This window comes from Mesoplodon densirostris, chromosome 2, assembly GCF_025265405.1.
Source record: "Mesoplodon densirostris isolate mMesDen1 chromosome 2, mMesDen1 primary haplotype, whole genome shotgun sequence".
Lineage (NCBI taxonomy): Eukaryota > Metazoa > Chordata > Mammalia > Artiodactyla > Ziphiidae > Mesoplodon > Mesoplodon densirostris.
This window is the reverse complement of record NC_082662.1, coordinates 52,264,429-52,281,042: the sequence shown is the minus strand read 5'-3', so window position 1 is coordinate 52,281,042 and position 16,614 is coordinate 52,264,429. Positions and strand designations below refer to the sequence as shown.

The following is a 16,614-nucleotide window of genomic DNA, read 5'->3' as shown; positions in this document are numbered from 1 at the left end:
TCCATTTCTCACACTTATTCCTCACCTCACCCTTGGGAATAACAACCTGGCTTGGCCGGCTGCCCTACCTTGACCTTGGTATCCCTTCCAGAAGATCATTCTGGCATTTGTCTCCCAGTTCCTCACAACCCCACCACAGTGATGGAAGATTCTCCTTCCACACCCCCACTTAGGAGCTTACCAGGGTCTTCCTTTTATTTCAGTTTACCCTTAAAAATAGGAAACCAAATGAAAGACAGAATGCGAGAGTTGATGATGAGATTGGCAGCAACAAGTCAGGCTAGAATAAAGGGAAGAGAGATAGAGGCAAGAAGTTAGCTAGGAAGCTTTTAGATGTAGTTAGAACCTAGACTCTGAGAGTGGAAGAGGTGAAGATGTATGGGAAATCCAAGAGGTTTCTTTAAAGGAAGATAATAATAGTAATAATATTTAATTATAAAGACACAGAGTGTCTAATCTCTTCCTTTTAGCCTCAGTCAGATGGTTCCATAAACATCGTTGCCTGTCTGAGAGACAGCAACAGTGACAAGTAGGGTTGTTAGGGTGAGTGGGCTTTTGCTTTTCCACAATTTCCACTGGTTTTCCCCTTTAGTTCCTTGATCTTGGACAGCTGATGTTTTCTCATTCTTATGGAAAGGGCTTTGCAAAAGCAGTTTTGTGAGAAGTCTGGTAGCTCCTACTTTCCACCAAATTGAGTCCCCAGAGCAATTCCTATATAGAAATTCTCAGTTCTCTACAGAAAGAGGTAGTTTATTGCTATCAAATATTGATCACAGCACTTAAAATCTATATTTTAAAACAATACCATTAGGCAGTGATTCTAAACAACCATGTGCACTCTCATTCAAACCAGGCTCATACATGCCTTCTTTCCCTCTCCTGTAAAGGTGAGCCCGGCAGTGTTCACTTCCCCAGAGGTGGCTCTTTGGTGAAAAATAATGAAAATGTTTGCCACCACAGGCTGATACTGAGAAGTTACCTACTCAGCCTAGACAGCAGCCTATTTTTAGCTAAGAATCCAGGAAGAAAATGTATCTGAAGTGTGATATTGTGAAGAGTATTGGTTTTGTATGCATGCAGAGTTAGTTTGAGTCCTGGTTTCACGATTTACTGGCTTTGTGACTATTGGTAATTTGTTTAACTTCCCTGTGCTTCAGTTCACTTCCCATTTCTTATTTTACTATCACAAAAATCAGGATAGTAATATGCCCCTTATAGTGCTATTTAAAGGATTAAATGAGTATTACTATCTGATCTGGCATGTCTGGCATTTAGTGGCTTGTTATTGCTGGTGATGGTGTTTTTAAGTGTATTTCCTGAAGGATAGTCTCTCTTATTCTCTCCCAGAGAAAAATTGAAGTTACTGCTATAGTTAGATTGCAATGGTTCTTAATGCCAGCTGCATTTTAGAATTAGTTGGCAAAGATTTTCAAATATACCAATGCCAGGCCACATCTCAGAACAATTCAGTCAGAATATCTGGAGGTGGAACCCAAACAGGTTCTTCTAATATGCAATTGGGAGTGAGAATCACTAGGTTAGAGGAACCATAGATCTGAAGTTGGATGGTGTGATGGTTAATTTTGTGTGTCAACTTGACAGGGCCATGGGGTATCCAAATATTTGGTTAAACATTATTTCTGTGTGTGTCTGTGAGGGTGTTTCTGGATGAGATTAGCATTTGAATCTGTAGACTAAGTAGAGCAGATTGCCCTCCCTAATGTGGGTGAGCATCATCCAATCTTTTGAGGGCCTGAATAGAACCAAAAGGTGGAGGGAGAATTCTCTCTGCCTAACTGCTTAAGGTGGGACATTGTCTACTGCCCTTGGACTGGGATTTATATCATCGGCTCTTCCTGAGCTTTTGGACTTGGAACTTATATACCACTGGACTTCCTGGGTCTCCAGCTTACAGACAGCAGATTGTGGGATATCTTAGCCTCCATAATTTTGTGAGCCAATTCCTTATAACAAGTATCTATCTATCTATCTACACACACAAACACACACATACACACAGATATATATATATATATATATATATATATATATACATGTATATATGTGTATACATATATACACACTGTTGGCTCTGTTTCTCTGAAGAAGTCTAATACAGATGACGCTCTTATGATCCTTTGTGCTCTCCAGATTTGAGAAGACTACCTATTATTCTTCCTCTCTTATGAGGAACATGGACCTTCATTTTCCTAAAAGAGACAATTTCAGTTTAATATCACCCTGTATTTCAGGTCCAGGGTGGAAGGATTTGACTCAATCTATTTGCAAAAATATGATTTGATGAGCAGTATGTTGCAGAGTTATCCAGTGGATAAGTATAAATTAAGTCATGTTCATATGTAGGGACAACTCATGGAGGCTTATATATTGGTATATACCTATTAATCCATTATAGTTGTTTCTTTTTTTGATGCAACAATTGCCCTGTTTTGGCCAGTGGAAACTCTTCAAGTTTATCCAGTGTAAGATACTATCATTATTAGCTATTTTTATTGGTACATAAACTATAATATATTTGAAAGTGAGAGCTGTGATTAAAGTGTAGTATGAGAAACAGTAATTTTTAGAACACTGAATTAAGTACAAATGCAAAAGGTTGTAAAGAGAGGAAAATGATAAGGAAAGGTTGAAAAGGGTGACACATTGTTATCTCATTCTACATTTATGGTCATAAAGGTGTTTTTTTTTAACCACTTCATCACCAACTCAATCACCTTTAGAATAAAGTCAACATTGTATTTATTTCCTGTAGATTTCATAAGCTCCCAGAAGTTTCCTGGCAAGACCCTGTATTAAAAGGAGCAGGTGATATCAAGGTCAAGTATATGTTTCTGATATAAATAGCAGGAAGTCTATAAAGTGTTTGTTTTAAGAAGAGTAGGTTTGAAACATATGCTTGAATATACAGAAGCACAATACGTTCTCCAGCCCAATATAACACCTGTGTAGAACAGCTAAGCCATATGTTTCAGAAATTATACTTTAAAAATTACTATGTAGATGTCAAAAAGGAAAATGCATATTTGTAAAAAAAAAAACATGTTTGCTATTAACATAACTCAACTGTATGGTTTCTTCAAATCCTTCTTAACTGTGACAAGTATTTTAAAAATCTTCTAGGATATGCCAAAACTTCTTCTAAAACCATTAACGTGTAATAAACCAAAAGTCTTAGAAACCTATTGTCAAAAGGATGATATTAAAATTTCTATACAATACTGGAATTTAAGTCAGCTCAATTTTAATGCAACTCATGAAATTTAGTATTAGAAACTCCATGTGTCACAAAATAGCTAATGTTAGATATATTTCCCATTGGTATTTTCTTGGTCTCAAGGAAAGAGTTTTCTGCTCTTTTTAGCCGAAGATGTAACACTATGTTAAGGTTGTCCATGTTGTAGGTATGTATGTGTGTTTAGGGTTAGGGTGTGCACAGGAAGGGGAGATAAGAGTGAGAAGTCCTCAGGCTGCTGTGTGTGACTAGAGAGGTTCCTACCTGGAATATATAATAGAGGGGAGGAAGACTTAAAGTTAGAATAAATAGAAATACTAAATTTAAAAAGATCACCAAGAAATTCAGGAATGAATTTTCAGCTGGTATTTGACACTAGCTATCCCAATGGCTTGATCTATGGTGCTTCAAGAGCTACAATTTAATTTAACTGAAAGGACAATTTAATTGAATTGAAAGATTTATTATAGTGTGTTTCTAAATAAAAATCTTCCTTAAGCCTATTTTTAATGACTAGTTTAGACCTTGATAATTAATAATATTCATTTGTAAGACAATATTTGATAAAGTAGTGAATATAGTAAATTGATATAGTAATGTAGTAAATAGCATTTTGTTTCTATAATTAGGTGAAACAACCAAATCGCATTTCATAACCATTAATTTGCTGAATAAACCTTATTCACAGATAACATGAAAGAAACATTCATATGACTCAGGTCAAAACATTATGGATTCTTGGTCCATTGGGTTCAAATTACTATAGTGGTTCTATATGAGTGCAATAAAATGCTTGATACAAAAATGGAATAAGTCTGGAAGTTGTCTCACAACTTATCTCTCTCTAGGAGATTCACAATGCACATACCATATTTAGACTATTCTAAGATATCCTATAATGACAAAAGCCCATTTAACTCAGTGTTTCCCAAACTTAGTTGGCCCTGGCTCACTTTTCCAAGGAAAACCTATTATTCCGGCAAACCCTGTAGATCAAACCCTGTTGGCTGCCTACACAACAGCTCTTCCCTCCTCTCCTTTTCTAACAGAACAATCATTTCATTGGAACGGCAATATACCCAGTCCCAGTGCATCTTGAGTTCTCTAAGCCAGTCTTAAGAATCCCTGGGGCCTCCCTGGTGGCGCAAGTGGTTGAGAGTCCGCCTGCCGATGCAGGGGATACGGGTTCGTGCCCCGGTCTGGGAGGATCCCATGTGCCGCAGAGCGGCTGGGCCCGTGAGCCATGGCCGCTGGGCCTGCGCGTCCGGAGCCTGTGCTCCGCAACGGGGGAGGCCACAACAGTGAGAGGCCCACATAACGCAAAAAGGAAAAAAAAAAAAAAAAAAAGAATCCCTAGTGGCAGATCTGTGATGCAGAACCTGGCCATTGAGACCTAAGGAGAAGTCTGCTGGGAGGCTCTTCCTTGATCAAAAAAGGCGGGGGCTTCCCTGGTGGCGCAGTGGTTGAGAGTCCGCCTGCCGATGCAGGGGACACCGGTTCGTGCCCCGATCCTGGAAGATCCCACATGCCGCGGAGCGGCTGGGCCCGCGAGCCATGGCCGCGGAGCCTGTGTGTCCGGAGCCTGTGCTCCGCAACGGGAGAGGCCACAGCAGTGAGAGGCCCGCGTACAGCAAAAAAAAAAAAAAAAAAAAAAAAAAAAAAAAAAAAGGCGGCATTGCGAGAAGGTCCTGGATGCTCTGGATGCTGTTATGTGAAAAATGAGATTCCTCTAAAAGTGACAGCATCTTGGCAATCAGGAAGTAACAAAGCTAAGGTCAAAAGCCAGCCGGCTGAGGTGGGAGGAACAGAAGGATAAAATGGGCTTGGATCTTTGATGGAATTGTTGAATCCAAACACCAACTTGATGACTGCCTGTCTCCATAGTTCTTAATAAGGAAAAAAAATCTTATATAAGCTACTCTTGGGTCATTATCACTTGCAGCTCAGCACCATCCCAGTGACAAACATTCTCTCGGGAAACCTGGAGTAGAATAAGAGGGTGTCCTGCTGATTTCCTGGGAGATTGAGCACTCAACACACACTAGTGGGGAAAGAAAGCATGAAGGGTTGTTCAGGGCTGGGACCAAGGGCATTAATTTAACAAGACTGAGCCTGATGTTCAGATCATGGCAAACTTAGCTTCATATGGGTCAGGGTGGTGCTAATAGTTTGAGGTATATCAATTGTAAGGTACATCAGTAAGGGTAGAAAAGATTATGCTGAGGTAAGAAACAACCTTAAATCTTATGTCTCACTCAAGCTGCATGTTCATTGTGGGTTGGTTGGGGGCTCTGCTCTGACTCATCTTTACTCTGGAGCCCAGAAGGAGGGAGAACCCTTTTCTGGAACAGTGCTGGCTGTCGTACAGGAGAAAAGAAAGCTCTGGGGATTCTCACTTGACAAAGACTTGGTCCATAAATCACACTCATCATTTCTCACAGATCATTAAACAGAACTGGTTACAAGATTCCACTCAACCATAAGAGATCAGGAACGGGAAGCCCTCGGAGAACATCTTCACTGGCTATCACTCATGTCAGCGGAGCTGGCATTGTAATAGAAGTTTCTTGCCAGAAAGCATGCTTGAGTCCTTTGGATTCTCTCTGGGAGTTCTGTATGGGCAAAAGCAAGACCTGGGTTGGTGGCTGGAGAATTACAGGGAACTGCATTTGGTCCTGGGGGAGAGAGCTCGTAAGTGCTAGATAATGTATCAGGGTTCTATCAAACTGCTTAAAATCCAAGCAGGACTCTGGCTCCAGGAGAGAAACTGGAGGGCTAGATGCTTACCTCTAGTTTCTGTTTGCTGAGTTCAGGTAGATAAGCCTTCCATATGGTTTAATTTGAGAGGGATTTCTGGCGCCAGGTGGGATGGGAGAGACGATTTATATGTCAGAGTAGCAGGAAGGTGAATTTAACTTATGGTTGAAGGAGAGCCAAGGTTCTACCCAGGGAGATGGTTTCAAAAGTCAAATTTGAAGGTATTAGTGAGGTCAGAAATAAGAGAATAAGTAAACAAAGCTCAGGAGGATTACATGTGGAATGCAATAAAATGTGAGGCATGGACTTTGACAAATGGCTTAGGAATAATGCAGTGAACCATGTGAGTGGACTCAACATTTCTTTCTTTGTGCCTAGCATAAGAAGAATTGAGCAATTTCAAGGGGTCATGCCAGACTGGATAAACATGTTTGTCCCTTGGGGAGAAGCCTGTGATTTAGTGAGGTTCCCAGTGCCTAGGGCCTCATGGCAGAAAGACGAATTCCAGACTCACTGGCTGGGGAAGACTCACTGGGGAATTTCAGACTCACTCACTGCAGCTGGTCTGAATTGGGTGTACACAGCCTGCCTCAGCCTGGCTTATCTTGGGGATGGAGCAGAGCTGAATCTTCGGGTGAAAGACCTTCAGTACCTGAGCTTAGCAGAGCTGAGAAAGGCAGGGCTGGATGTTTCATCACTTACAGACGAGCCTTTCCAGACAGGCCTGCATTACTGACATCCTCGGACCTCTTGCAGAACCTATCAACCGTGGTGTGCATTGGGCATCTAGTATGACATTTCTGGGCTTGTTAAATCTCTTTCTAGGTATGTCCCCTTTCTCTGCAACCTGCAGCTGGCCCCTTTACGCACTGATGGGAACTATTCCAGCACTCTTGACATAGTAAGGGCCCAGTACTGGTTGGTTGTTATGGATAGAGCACAGAACTTTCACCTATGGAAAATGGATATAAAGTCATCCAACGTTACTGGAAACAACGCTTCTAGACGCTTCTAGAAACAACGCATTTACTTTATAATGTAAAAATGGATGGGTTGAGGAGAAAAACTGATGTTTGTTGCAGTTCTATTTTATATCAGGCACTGGGCCAGGCACTTCAAAACATCATCCCATTTACTTCTCACATCAGCCGTGAGGCAGATTTTCATTTCTTTTACCTTATAGATAAGGAACAGAGACTCACAGGTTAACTAGCTTGCATGAGTTCATACACTGTGTGGATTAGTAAGCAGTGAAGCTGTGACCCGAAGGCAGGACTCAGTGACTCCGTGGCTCAAGCCTTTATCACTTCACCACTCTGCTGCCAATAGAAATAATGCAGTACTTTGATCAACCAATGAGCATCAGAAGGGGCCTCCTAGATATTCATACATCTTCTAAAGAGGGGGACCACAGAGGAGAGAGCAATTAGCTAACTAATGAATCATCCTCTGTTACACAAATAAGCTAATTGAATTTACTTAGGAAGAAGCATTGGAGTGATCCTGCCTCTGTGATCCAGCTACCCAATTTTGGGCAAGTAACTTAAACTCTTGGAGCCGTGGTTTTTATAAAATGAGATCCCTCCCTTTGTCAGGCCTCCCCTCACCAATCTATTATGAGGAGCAGCTGAGATTACATGCATGCAGTCAACGTGGATACTGCAAAGAAATATTCAAATGGAAGGCATCATTATTGACTTTGCCTAAATACCAGACAATAATAAGTAAAATATTTTCCACCTCAAGTGTATTAAAATTGTATAGTAGGGAGCCAGGCTCACCCTAGATTTTAATAAGGAAACACTTCTAATCAAGACTTCAGGTACGACTTAAGCAAATAAAATTAGGTCTTTAGAAGCATTTATTCTAATATGTAATTTTAAATGATTTTCTGTGCAGAATAGAGATTGACCATAAGATTAATGGGTGAGATAATAATAAATTGGAAAACCTTAATTTATTAGCAGTAATCTTTGTTTTTATTTAAGTTACTTTTGTTTTATAAATTTTATATAATTGTCAAATATTTAGAAGTACTGGGAGAAACATCCTTTTAAAAAATGTACTGCTTTTTAAGTTCTCTCTGTGGAAACTAGAAAAGGAAGAAAAAGTTTTTTATGTTCAAGACTTCCTCCTATTACTGTCAATAACAGTTAAGTGCATTTATGGAGACACCAGACAGCACAAAGATTCTTCTGTAATTCATCAGAAGGCCCATCTTAAGTATAATTACATTACACAGCTCTGCTTGGTCATTAGTTTTTGTTTAGCGACAATGTCCTTCATTTTAAATCCTTTGATGGTAATTATTTGTAACTATGCCCTTGAATTCTGAAAGCATGTGTACTGCAGCCCTGGTGAACAATGGGTATTTCTGGACTATGATGCAATTGGTTTCCCATAAGAGATCATACAGGGAATGGTCTGTAACAACACTGAAAATCTGCAAAAGGTTTCTGAGCTAGAAGTACAACCCAAAATGAGGTGTGTGGTGTTGTGTGTGTGTGTGCACGCACACATGCGCAATAAAAAACTAAAAGCAAGTCGTTAGGTATAAGGCATGATTTTCTTAACCCTTAATGACCACGTCGCATTTTAAAGTTTTCAATGTTGCTTAAATTAAGGTTCGCTAACACATATCATAGATTGTTTGATCTGCAAGTGAGACATTTTTGAGATATTTTTAGTTCTACCTGCGTGCCTTCTTTGTGCAGAAAAATGTCTCATCTTTGTGTATTTATTTATATACTGAGCACCCATATGTATTTGGAACTATTTAGGTACAGAGAACACAGGCCCTGAGAGTCTCAGTTTCCGACAAGAGCAACCAGGTCAGTCACAGGGCAACAAACTTAAACCTGAATAACCTGATTGTCCTCTGGCCTGTGAGAAACAAAGGATCACCTTAAAATGTTCATTGCAGCTCTGTTTACAATAGCCATGAGATGGAAACAAGCTAAGTGTCCATCATCGGATGAATGGATAAAGAAGATGTGGCACATATATACAATGGAATATTACTCAGCCATAAAAAGAAATGAAATTGAGCTATTTGTAATGAGGTGGATGGACCTAGAGTCTGTCATACAGAGTGAAGTAAGTCACAAAGACAAAGACAAATACCATATGCTAACACATATATATGGAATTTAAGAAAAAAAAATGTCGTGAAGAACCTAGGGGTAAGACAGGAATACAGACACAGACCTACTGAGAATGGACTTGAGGATATGGGGAGGGGGAAGGGTAAGCTGGGACGAAGTGAGAGAGTGGCATGGACATATATACACTACCAAACATAAAATAGATAGCTAGTGGGAAGCAGCCACATAGCACAGGGAGATCAGCTCGGTGCTTTGTGACCACCTAGAGGGGTGGGATAGGGAGAGTGGGAGGGAGGGAGATGCAAGAGGGAAGAGATATGGGAACATATGTATATGTATAACTGATTCACTTTGTTATAAAGCAGAAACTAACACACCATTGTAAAGTAATTATACTACAATAAAGATGTAAAAAAAAAAAAGACTCTAATGCTCAGCTTGTTACCCTTACCTGCTGATCTGGTGTGTCCTCAGAGCTGGGTGTTTCCAGGGATGCCCTACAGTATTTTCACCACTCCCCTTGGAACACATACTCTCTATCCCCAGTGCAACCGGCAACAACATAGACTGTGGTGTGAATATGAAGACCAACCACCCAGTCGGGGTCTCCCTGAGAGAGGGCATCCCTTCTAGCTGTTGCATTTGGACTCCAGCAAACTCTGGCATTGGGTCCTGTCATTTACTGTCGCTCTGCACCATGTCACCCATTCCGCTGTCCTTGTCTTTTCCTCTCCACTTCCCTCTCCCAGCTTTTGTTCTCTAAGGCTCTTTGGAAAGCCACATTTATGTTCTTCACATATGGGAAGTATTTTTGGTCAAAATGAAAAACCCAAAATGTGTTCCTTAGCAAAATGATTTGCAAAACAAGGCTGGCTTCAACTTGAAAGAAAAGCTTTCAGTAGGCAACCAAACCAAACAAAAATCCCAGAAAACCACTCTGGCCACACTGTAACTCTTATTCATAAAAGCTAAATACACTTATACTTTACATGTGTGCATTAAATAAAGCCCCCCTTCCCAGTGCAAGAAGGTGAGTATTGGAGTCATTAAAATTTTTATTCTCCAGCTACACATGGTTAAAGAAATCCATATAGACATTTACATTTTCCTAAAACACTGGCTTTATAGTAGGAACCAGAATTATTTTCTTAGGGATTAACCATCTGGCCAGGTGGCACCAGAGAACACTGTGGAAACAATATTTGTAGAGTGCCTATTATCCACATAGCACTGTGCTTGGGCCTTTATAGAGTTTCTTCACTGAATCCTTATGACCAACATTAGCAGGTAGGTAGCAGGATTATACCATTGACAGAGGGGGGAGACCGAGGCCTAGAGGTTGAGTATCTTGCCCAAGGTTTTTCAGCCCTTCTAACAGTGCTTCTCACTGTTAAGATGCCAGAGGATTTCTAGGGTTCCTATGTTCCTTGCCTCACCTGTGTGTGTTTTCCTTTCTCTATAAAGCAGTGGGAACCCAGGGTTGGCTTGGATAGGAGTTGCCTGAGAGAAGGACCAGCAGCCCCGCTGTTCACCCACGGTACGAGTACTCTAACTAAAGAGCAGGCTGTGGGGCTGGATTCCTCTGCAGCTGTTACAAGATGGTAACACCCAAAGCTTTCCACCCAGACAGATCTGGATTCGAATCCTGTCTCTACTGCCACCTGAGGGATTCTGGGCAAGCTGTTTATGTTTCCTGAGTCTTAAGCTTTCTTAACTGGAACATGAAGTTAATGTTACTGTAAGTTATGCTATGGTAAGAATTGCAGAGAACATACCGGAAGAACTTGGCGAAGAGTCGCTAATTATTCACTCTTCCACCTCTGTGTTCCTAGCCAGGCACAGCTTCTGCATTCACTGCTGCTTTGCTTGAGTGGGCCCAGGCCTGAGCTGGTTTCTAAGTCAGAGCTGATCAGTATTAGCAGCCTAAGCCTGACTGTCTGACTGTGGTCCTGACATCTTGCCTTAGGTCCTGCTATACCTGACTTCTCCTCTGAGGTGCTGAGTCTGACTCCTCAATCCTTCTCACCCATAGCTCAAGTTCTGGCTGGGGTCTAGGTGAATGAACTGGGTTTCTTCCTGCTGCAAGAGCCTGCTGGACTGGACAGCCACATCTACCTTCACACTCTAGCCCCTGCCCAAGATCTCTATATCCTTTGGATACTGTATAATGTTATTATAGAGTTGGCCTTTGCAACTGGGTGTGGTCATCCTACTCAGAATTTTTATTGTTAGTGTTCTGAGCATCTCCTAGGTGCCAGGTCCTGCAAAAAGACAGGCATGATCCAGACAATTGAGCTAGGTGCATTACAGGTATTATTTCACTTAATCCTCATTGTGATCTGGTAAAGTAGGTGCTATGAATATCCTCATTCAAAATCTGAAGTTTAGGAAGATTGAGGGCCTTTCTCCAAGTCACACATCAAGTCAGAGGTGGAGCGAGACCTAGAATCCCAAGCCAGGGCTCACAGCTATTACATCATAATGCTTTCCATCCAATCTGTTAACCTTCCACTGCTTCCTCCTTTTCTTGTTGTTGGATGTGCTCTATGGCAGCAGGTGCCTTCTTTTAATGTGGCACCTCTTACAGTGTACTGTGATCAATTTACTTGTCTCTGTTTCTCTTTAGATTGGGAGCTCCCTGAAGGCAGGGACCATGTTTTCTTTATCCCTGTACTCCAGTGCATAGCACAATACCTGGCACAGAATAAGTACTCCAAAAGAGGTTTGATGACTGAGCTGTAGTGGCTTTTTCTTCTCTACCTGCTGACTTATGTTGCTGAAGTTCTCTATTCAAATTCATCTGAATGATGACAGCTCTAGAATCAAAACTAGCAGTTACTCTTGGGTCCAAAATGGTATGTGTGTGTGTATGTACATGTGTGTATGTTTGTGTTTGTATGTGTGTGTTATGGTATCCACGAAGGTAACTGTAGTTGTGTTTTCAAATACTTGTCTATATCAATAGCTTTTAGCCACCATGTTTCTTTTCCACACACTTTTGTCTTTATGACAGATATTTTTAAAGAGTATAGTCCATTAAAAAACAGAATGCTGCCCAATTTGGGTTTTGTCTTATGTTTCCTTATGGTTAGATCAAGGCTATGCATTCCCAGCCAGGATGATGTTGTGTCCTTTCCAGGCTATCACATCTGGAGGCCCATGATGTCTGTTTACCCATCTGAAGTTAATTTTGATCACCCAATCAAGATGATGTCCTATTTCTTCCCTGTATGGTTAACATTCTTTTTCTTTTTGTAACTGATAAACAATCTCTGAGGAGACATTTTAAGACCATGCATATATCCTGTTACTCATCAAAATTTCCTCCTGGAGAACAGTATGGAGGTTCCTTAAAAAACTAAAAATAGAACTATCATATGGCCCAGCAATCCCACTACTGGGCATATACCCTGAGAAAACCATAATTCAAAAAGAGTCATGTACCAAAATGTTCACTGCAGCTCTATTTACAATAGCCAGGACATGGAAGCAACCTAAGTGTCCATCAACAGATGAATGGACAAAGAAGACGTGGCACATATATACAATCGAATAATACTCAGCCATAAAAGGAAAGGAAATTGAGTTATTTGTAGTGAGGTGGATGGACCTAGAGTCTGTCATACAGAGTGAAGTAAGTCACAAAGAGAAAAACAAATACCGTATGTTAACACATACATATGGAATCTAAAAAAAAAAAATGGTTCTGAAGAACCTAGGGGCAGGACAGGAATAAAGACACAGATGTAGGGAATGGACTTGAGGACACGGGGAGGGGGAAGGGTAAGCTGGGACGAAGTGAGAGAGTGGCATGGACATATATACACTACCAAATGTAAAATAGATAGCTAGTGGGAAGCAACCACATGGCACAGGGAGATCAGCTCGGTGCTTTGTGACCACCTAGAGGGGTAGGACAGGGAGGGTGGGAGGGAGACACAAGAGGAGATATGGGGATATATGTATATGTATAGCAGATTCACTTTGTTATACAGCAGAAACGAACACACCATTGTACAGCAATTATACCCCAATAAAGATGTTAAAAAAGAAAAAAATTTCCTCCTGGATCCATTGATGATCCCTGCCTGCACCTATCTTAAAATGATGTTTGCAAGATGACTATTCTGCAGTTAAATGCAGTATCTGAGTCTAAACTGGATCCTACTCAGGAGAGAAAAATGCCATAAAAGACATTATTGAATTATTGACAAAACTGGAATATGAATAGATTAAATAAAAGTGCTATATAAATATTAAGTCTACTGAAATTTACTCTCAAGTGATTCATAAAAATTTGTGTGTATATATGTATTCATATGTATACAAATATACATATATACACACACACACATATAGAGAGAACATATAAATGAGAAAGCAGATGGGATAACTATTCAAAGGTAAAAGTTAGGTACATGGGTGTTCCCTGTATTATTCCTATTCTTGCAGTTTTTCTGTAAGTTTGAAATTATTTCCAAATAAAAAGTTAATAAGTTTTTAGCCACCTATAGAATAAACATTAGATGTCCTACCTGAAGTAAGTCTTTAGTGGCTGACATTGAATCAATTACCAAGGACAGTTTCTCCTGGATTGAATGATCCCCAAGTTCTAGTCCCATAGGAGATCCTATGACTCTTGGTGAAGTTTCTGTCTCCATGATGGTGCCTGTGGAAACTACCAAGTAAATAAAGGTGGTATTGTGAAATGGAAGACTCTAGTTCTGGTTGCACACGTCTCAGTTTTCTTTATTAAAAAGAAAATACAGAAATGATGAAATGATACCTAAGGGTCTTAAATATAAGGTGAAATGACAGAGGCCCCTGATGCAATGACATGAAACCTGGCATCCGCCCGTGCAAGCTCAGTTCAGTCCCCTTTCATGATGGATGCATACTCCTTCTGGTGTTCAACCAGCTTTAGGAATACTTGATATTTCTTGTCATAATATCTGCAGGAGAAAAATAAATATGTTGGATGATCTCAAGCAAGACTGTTATGCTGCTTCCCCTGACATTTAGAAGAACAGAAATGTTATGTGTTACAGTTTTGCAGACACTTCCCATTTTTTGGATGCTGACAGCATCCTGAGCCACATGTTTCACACTCACTATCTTTAACCTCCATGGGTGAACCTACATCTCCATTTTAGAGGTAAAGGTTTTAGAGGTGAGATTTGCTCAAAGAGGCAAATCTAAACTTGTATTGCTAAAACTCGGCAGAGCTGGAATTCAAGCTCAGGGCTATCTGACTTCAAAGCCTCCACTATAACACAGTGGAAGTGCCAGGCTTGACACAGGGCCTTTCACATTCCCAGCTTCAATAAGTATTTCATATATGATTACCTGACCACCACCCCCCACCAGTTTAGTGACTGGTTTAATGTCACAGCCTGACCAGGGACGAAACTGAACATTTTAATCACCCTTTGCAAGTTCCACACTTTCATTTCCTTTGCAGACTCATTTATCTGGGAGTAAAACCCCATGAGAATGTGACTCCTTTCCTGGAGCTGTGCCCTGCCTTCTGGGCATCCCACAGAGGACCCTTTTCTCCTGTACTATCCAGCTGAGTCTTCAGATAAGACCTGTTAGAACTGGTGTTGGCCATGAGTTAGAAGGCAGAGCAGCTGAAGCTACCTTGGCATCACAATCTTGAAAAGAACAATAGTAGCTAAGACAAATTATACTTGCAGATGGCAGCTTGGCCCTTATTCCTCTTGGCTGGGAGGAGCTGACGTGAGGTAAGGGGTTGATGAACCCTGTCTAGCATGTCTTGGGAGGTTCTGGGGTGCTCTGAAAAGAAGTCCTCGTGAAGGAGCATTGGTGCAAGCTTGGGAATTGGGGGAGAGAGAGTGTGAGAGTAACCCTGAATGCACACAGGGACTTCTACCTGTAACATGCAGAGATAAACAGATTAATAGGAACACCACTGCCCAGCATTTCTACCTTAAGAATTCTGGTAACTTAAGAGCCGTGATGGGGCCAAACACGGGGTTAAGAGGTGGACTCTTAGGCCTGGGTTTGAATCTCAGCTAGGCCCCATTACTAGCTGTGTGACCATGGATATTTTACTTAATCTCTTTGTTCCTAAATGTCCCTATTTGTAAATGGGAAAAATTACAAGACCTACCTCAATAGAGGTAATGTAAACTGTTATGTGAACTAAATGAGGTAGTATTTGAGAAGCACTTAGAACAGTGCCTGACTCATAGCAAGTGATATCAATGCTAGTTATGGTTACTACTTAAAAAATTAACATTCCAGTATTACCATCAATCTCACTATATGTAGATTATACTAAAACCCACTCTATGAGCCTCCAAATTTATTAATCATAGAATGATTTTGCGGACAGCAATTTTCTTCTTCAAATGCTACTCTCTGACAATCAAACGTCAAGCAATTTTTTCACTGTATGAGATGGATTTTCTGACTTTGGGAAACTTCTAGAAGGAAGCTTGGGTCAGTACTCTTTCTCATACACTTGAAGATTTCTAATTTTAATACTGACAGTTTTGCAGCAACTTTGTTCATTGGCCTTATTCTTTGTACAGTGGGAAAAGCATCGGCTTTCCAGGCAGAGAAGCCTAGGTGATTTGGGGCAACTTCTTTAAGTGGTCTGAGCCTCAGTTTCCCTGCTGTAAGAGGGATGATAACAGTACCTACGTCACAGAGTGACTGAATTTTATTTTATTTTATTTTATTATTTTATTTTATTTTATTTTATTTTATTGCGGTATGCGGGCCTCTCACTGTTGTGGCCTCCCCCGCTGCGGAGCACAGGCTCCGGACGCGCAGGCTCCGGACGCGCAGGCTCAGCGGCCATGGCTCACGGGCCCAGCCGCTCCGCGGCATATGGGATCCTCCCAGACCGGAGCACGAACCCGTATCCCCTGCATCGGCAGGCGGACTCTCAACCACTTGCGCCACCAGGGAGGCCCGAGTGACTGAATTTTAAACATGAATATGAAATATTATGCGGGCTGTCAAGTGCTTACACAATGTGAGTTAATGTTGTTCTTACATCCTTCTATTATCCTGAAATGTCAAAAGATGGAGAGACTATATTTTTCCTTTTTTATACATGGGAAGCTGAGGTCCAATGTGCTTCTTTCCCTGTGCTTTTTATTTTCCAATTTTTTAAATTGTGGTAAAATATACATAACATGAAATTTACCATTTTAGCCATTTTTAAGTGTACAGTTCAGTAACATTAAGTACATTCATATTATTGTGCAGCTGTCACCACCATCCATCCATAGAACTCTTTTCATCTTGCAAAACTAAAATCCACCCATTAAATAATAACTCTCCATTCTCCCCTTCTCCCTAGTCCCTGGCAATCAACATTCTATTTTCTGTCTCCATGAATTTGATTATGCCAGGTACCTCATATAAGTGGAATCATATAATATTTGTCATTTTGTGACTGGCTCTTTTCACTAACATAATATCCTCAAGGTTCATCCGTGTTGCAGCATATTTCAGAATTCCCTT

At 40.7% G+C, this 16,614-nt stretch overlaps 1 protein-coding gene across 7 annotated transcripts in view; it reads right to left on the bottom strand.

The window, feature by feature from the left end:
• Window positions 1-13,850: 13,850 nt before the first annotated feature.
• FGGY (FGGY carbohydrate kinase domain containing) overlaps window positions 13,851-16,614 on the bottom strand; it is a 430,315-nt gene continuing 427,551 nt past the window's right edge. For 6 of the 7 annotated variants that reach the window (XM_060089872.1, XM_060089875.1, XM_060089873.1 and 3 more), the window contains one exon: window positions 13,851-14,066. In XM_060089872.1, coding sequence (XP_059945855.1) covers window positions 13,985-14,066 — 82 coding nt within the window. In that variant the 3' untranslated portion in view covers window positions 13,851-13,984. The remainder of the gene's footprint in view (window positions 14,067-16,614) is intronic. The other variant, XM_060089874.1, reaches the window with a different exon arrangement.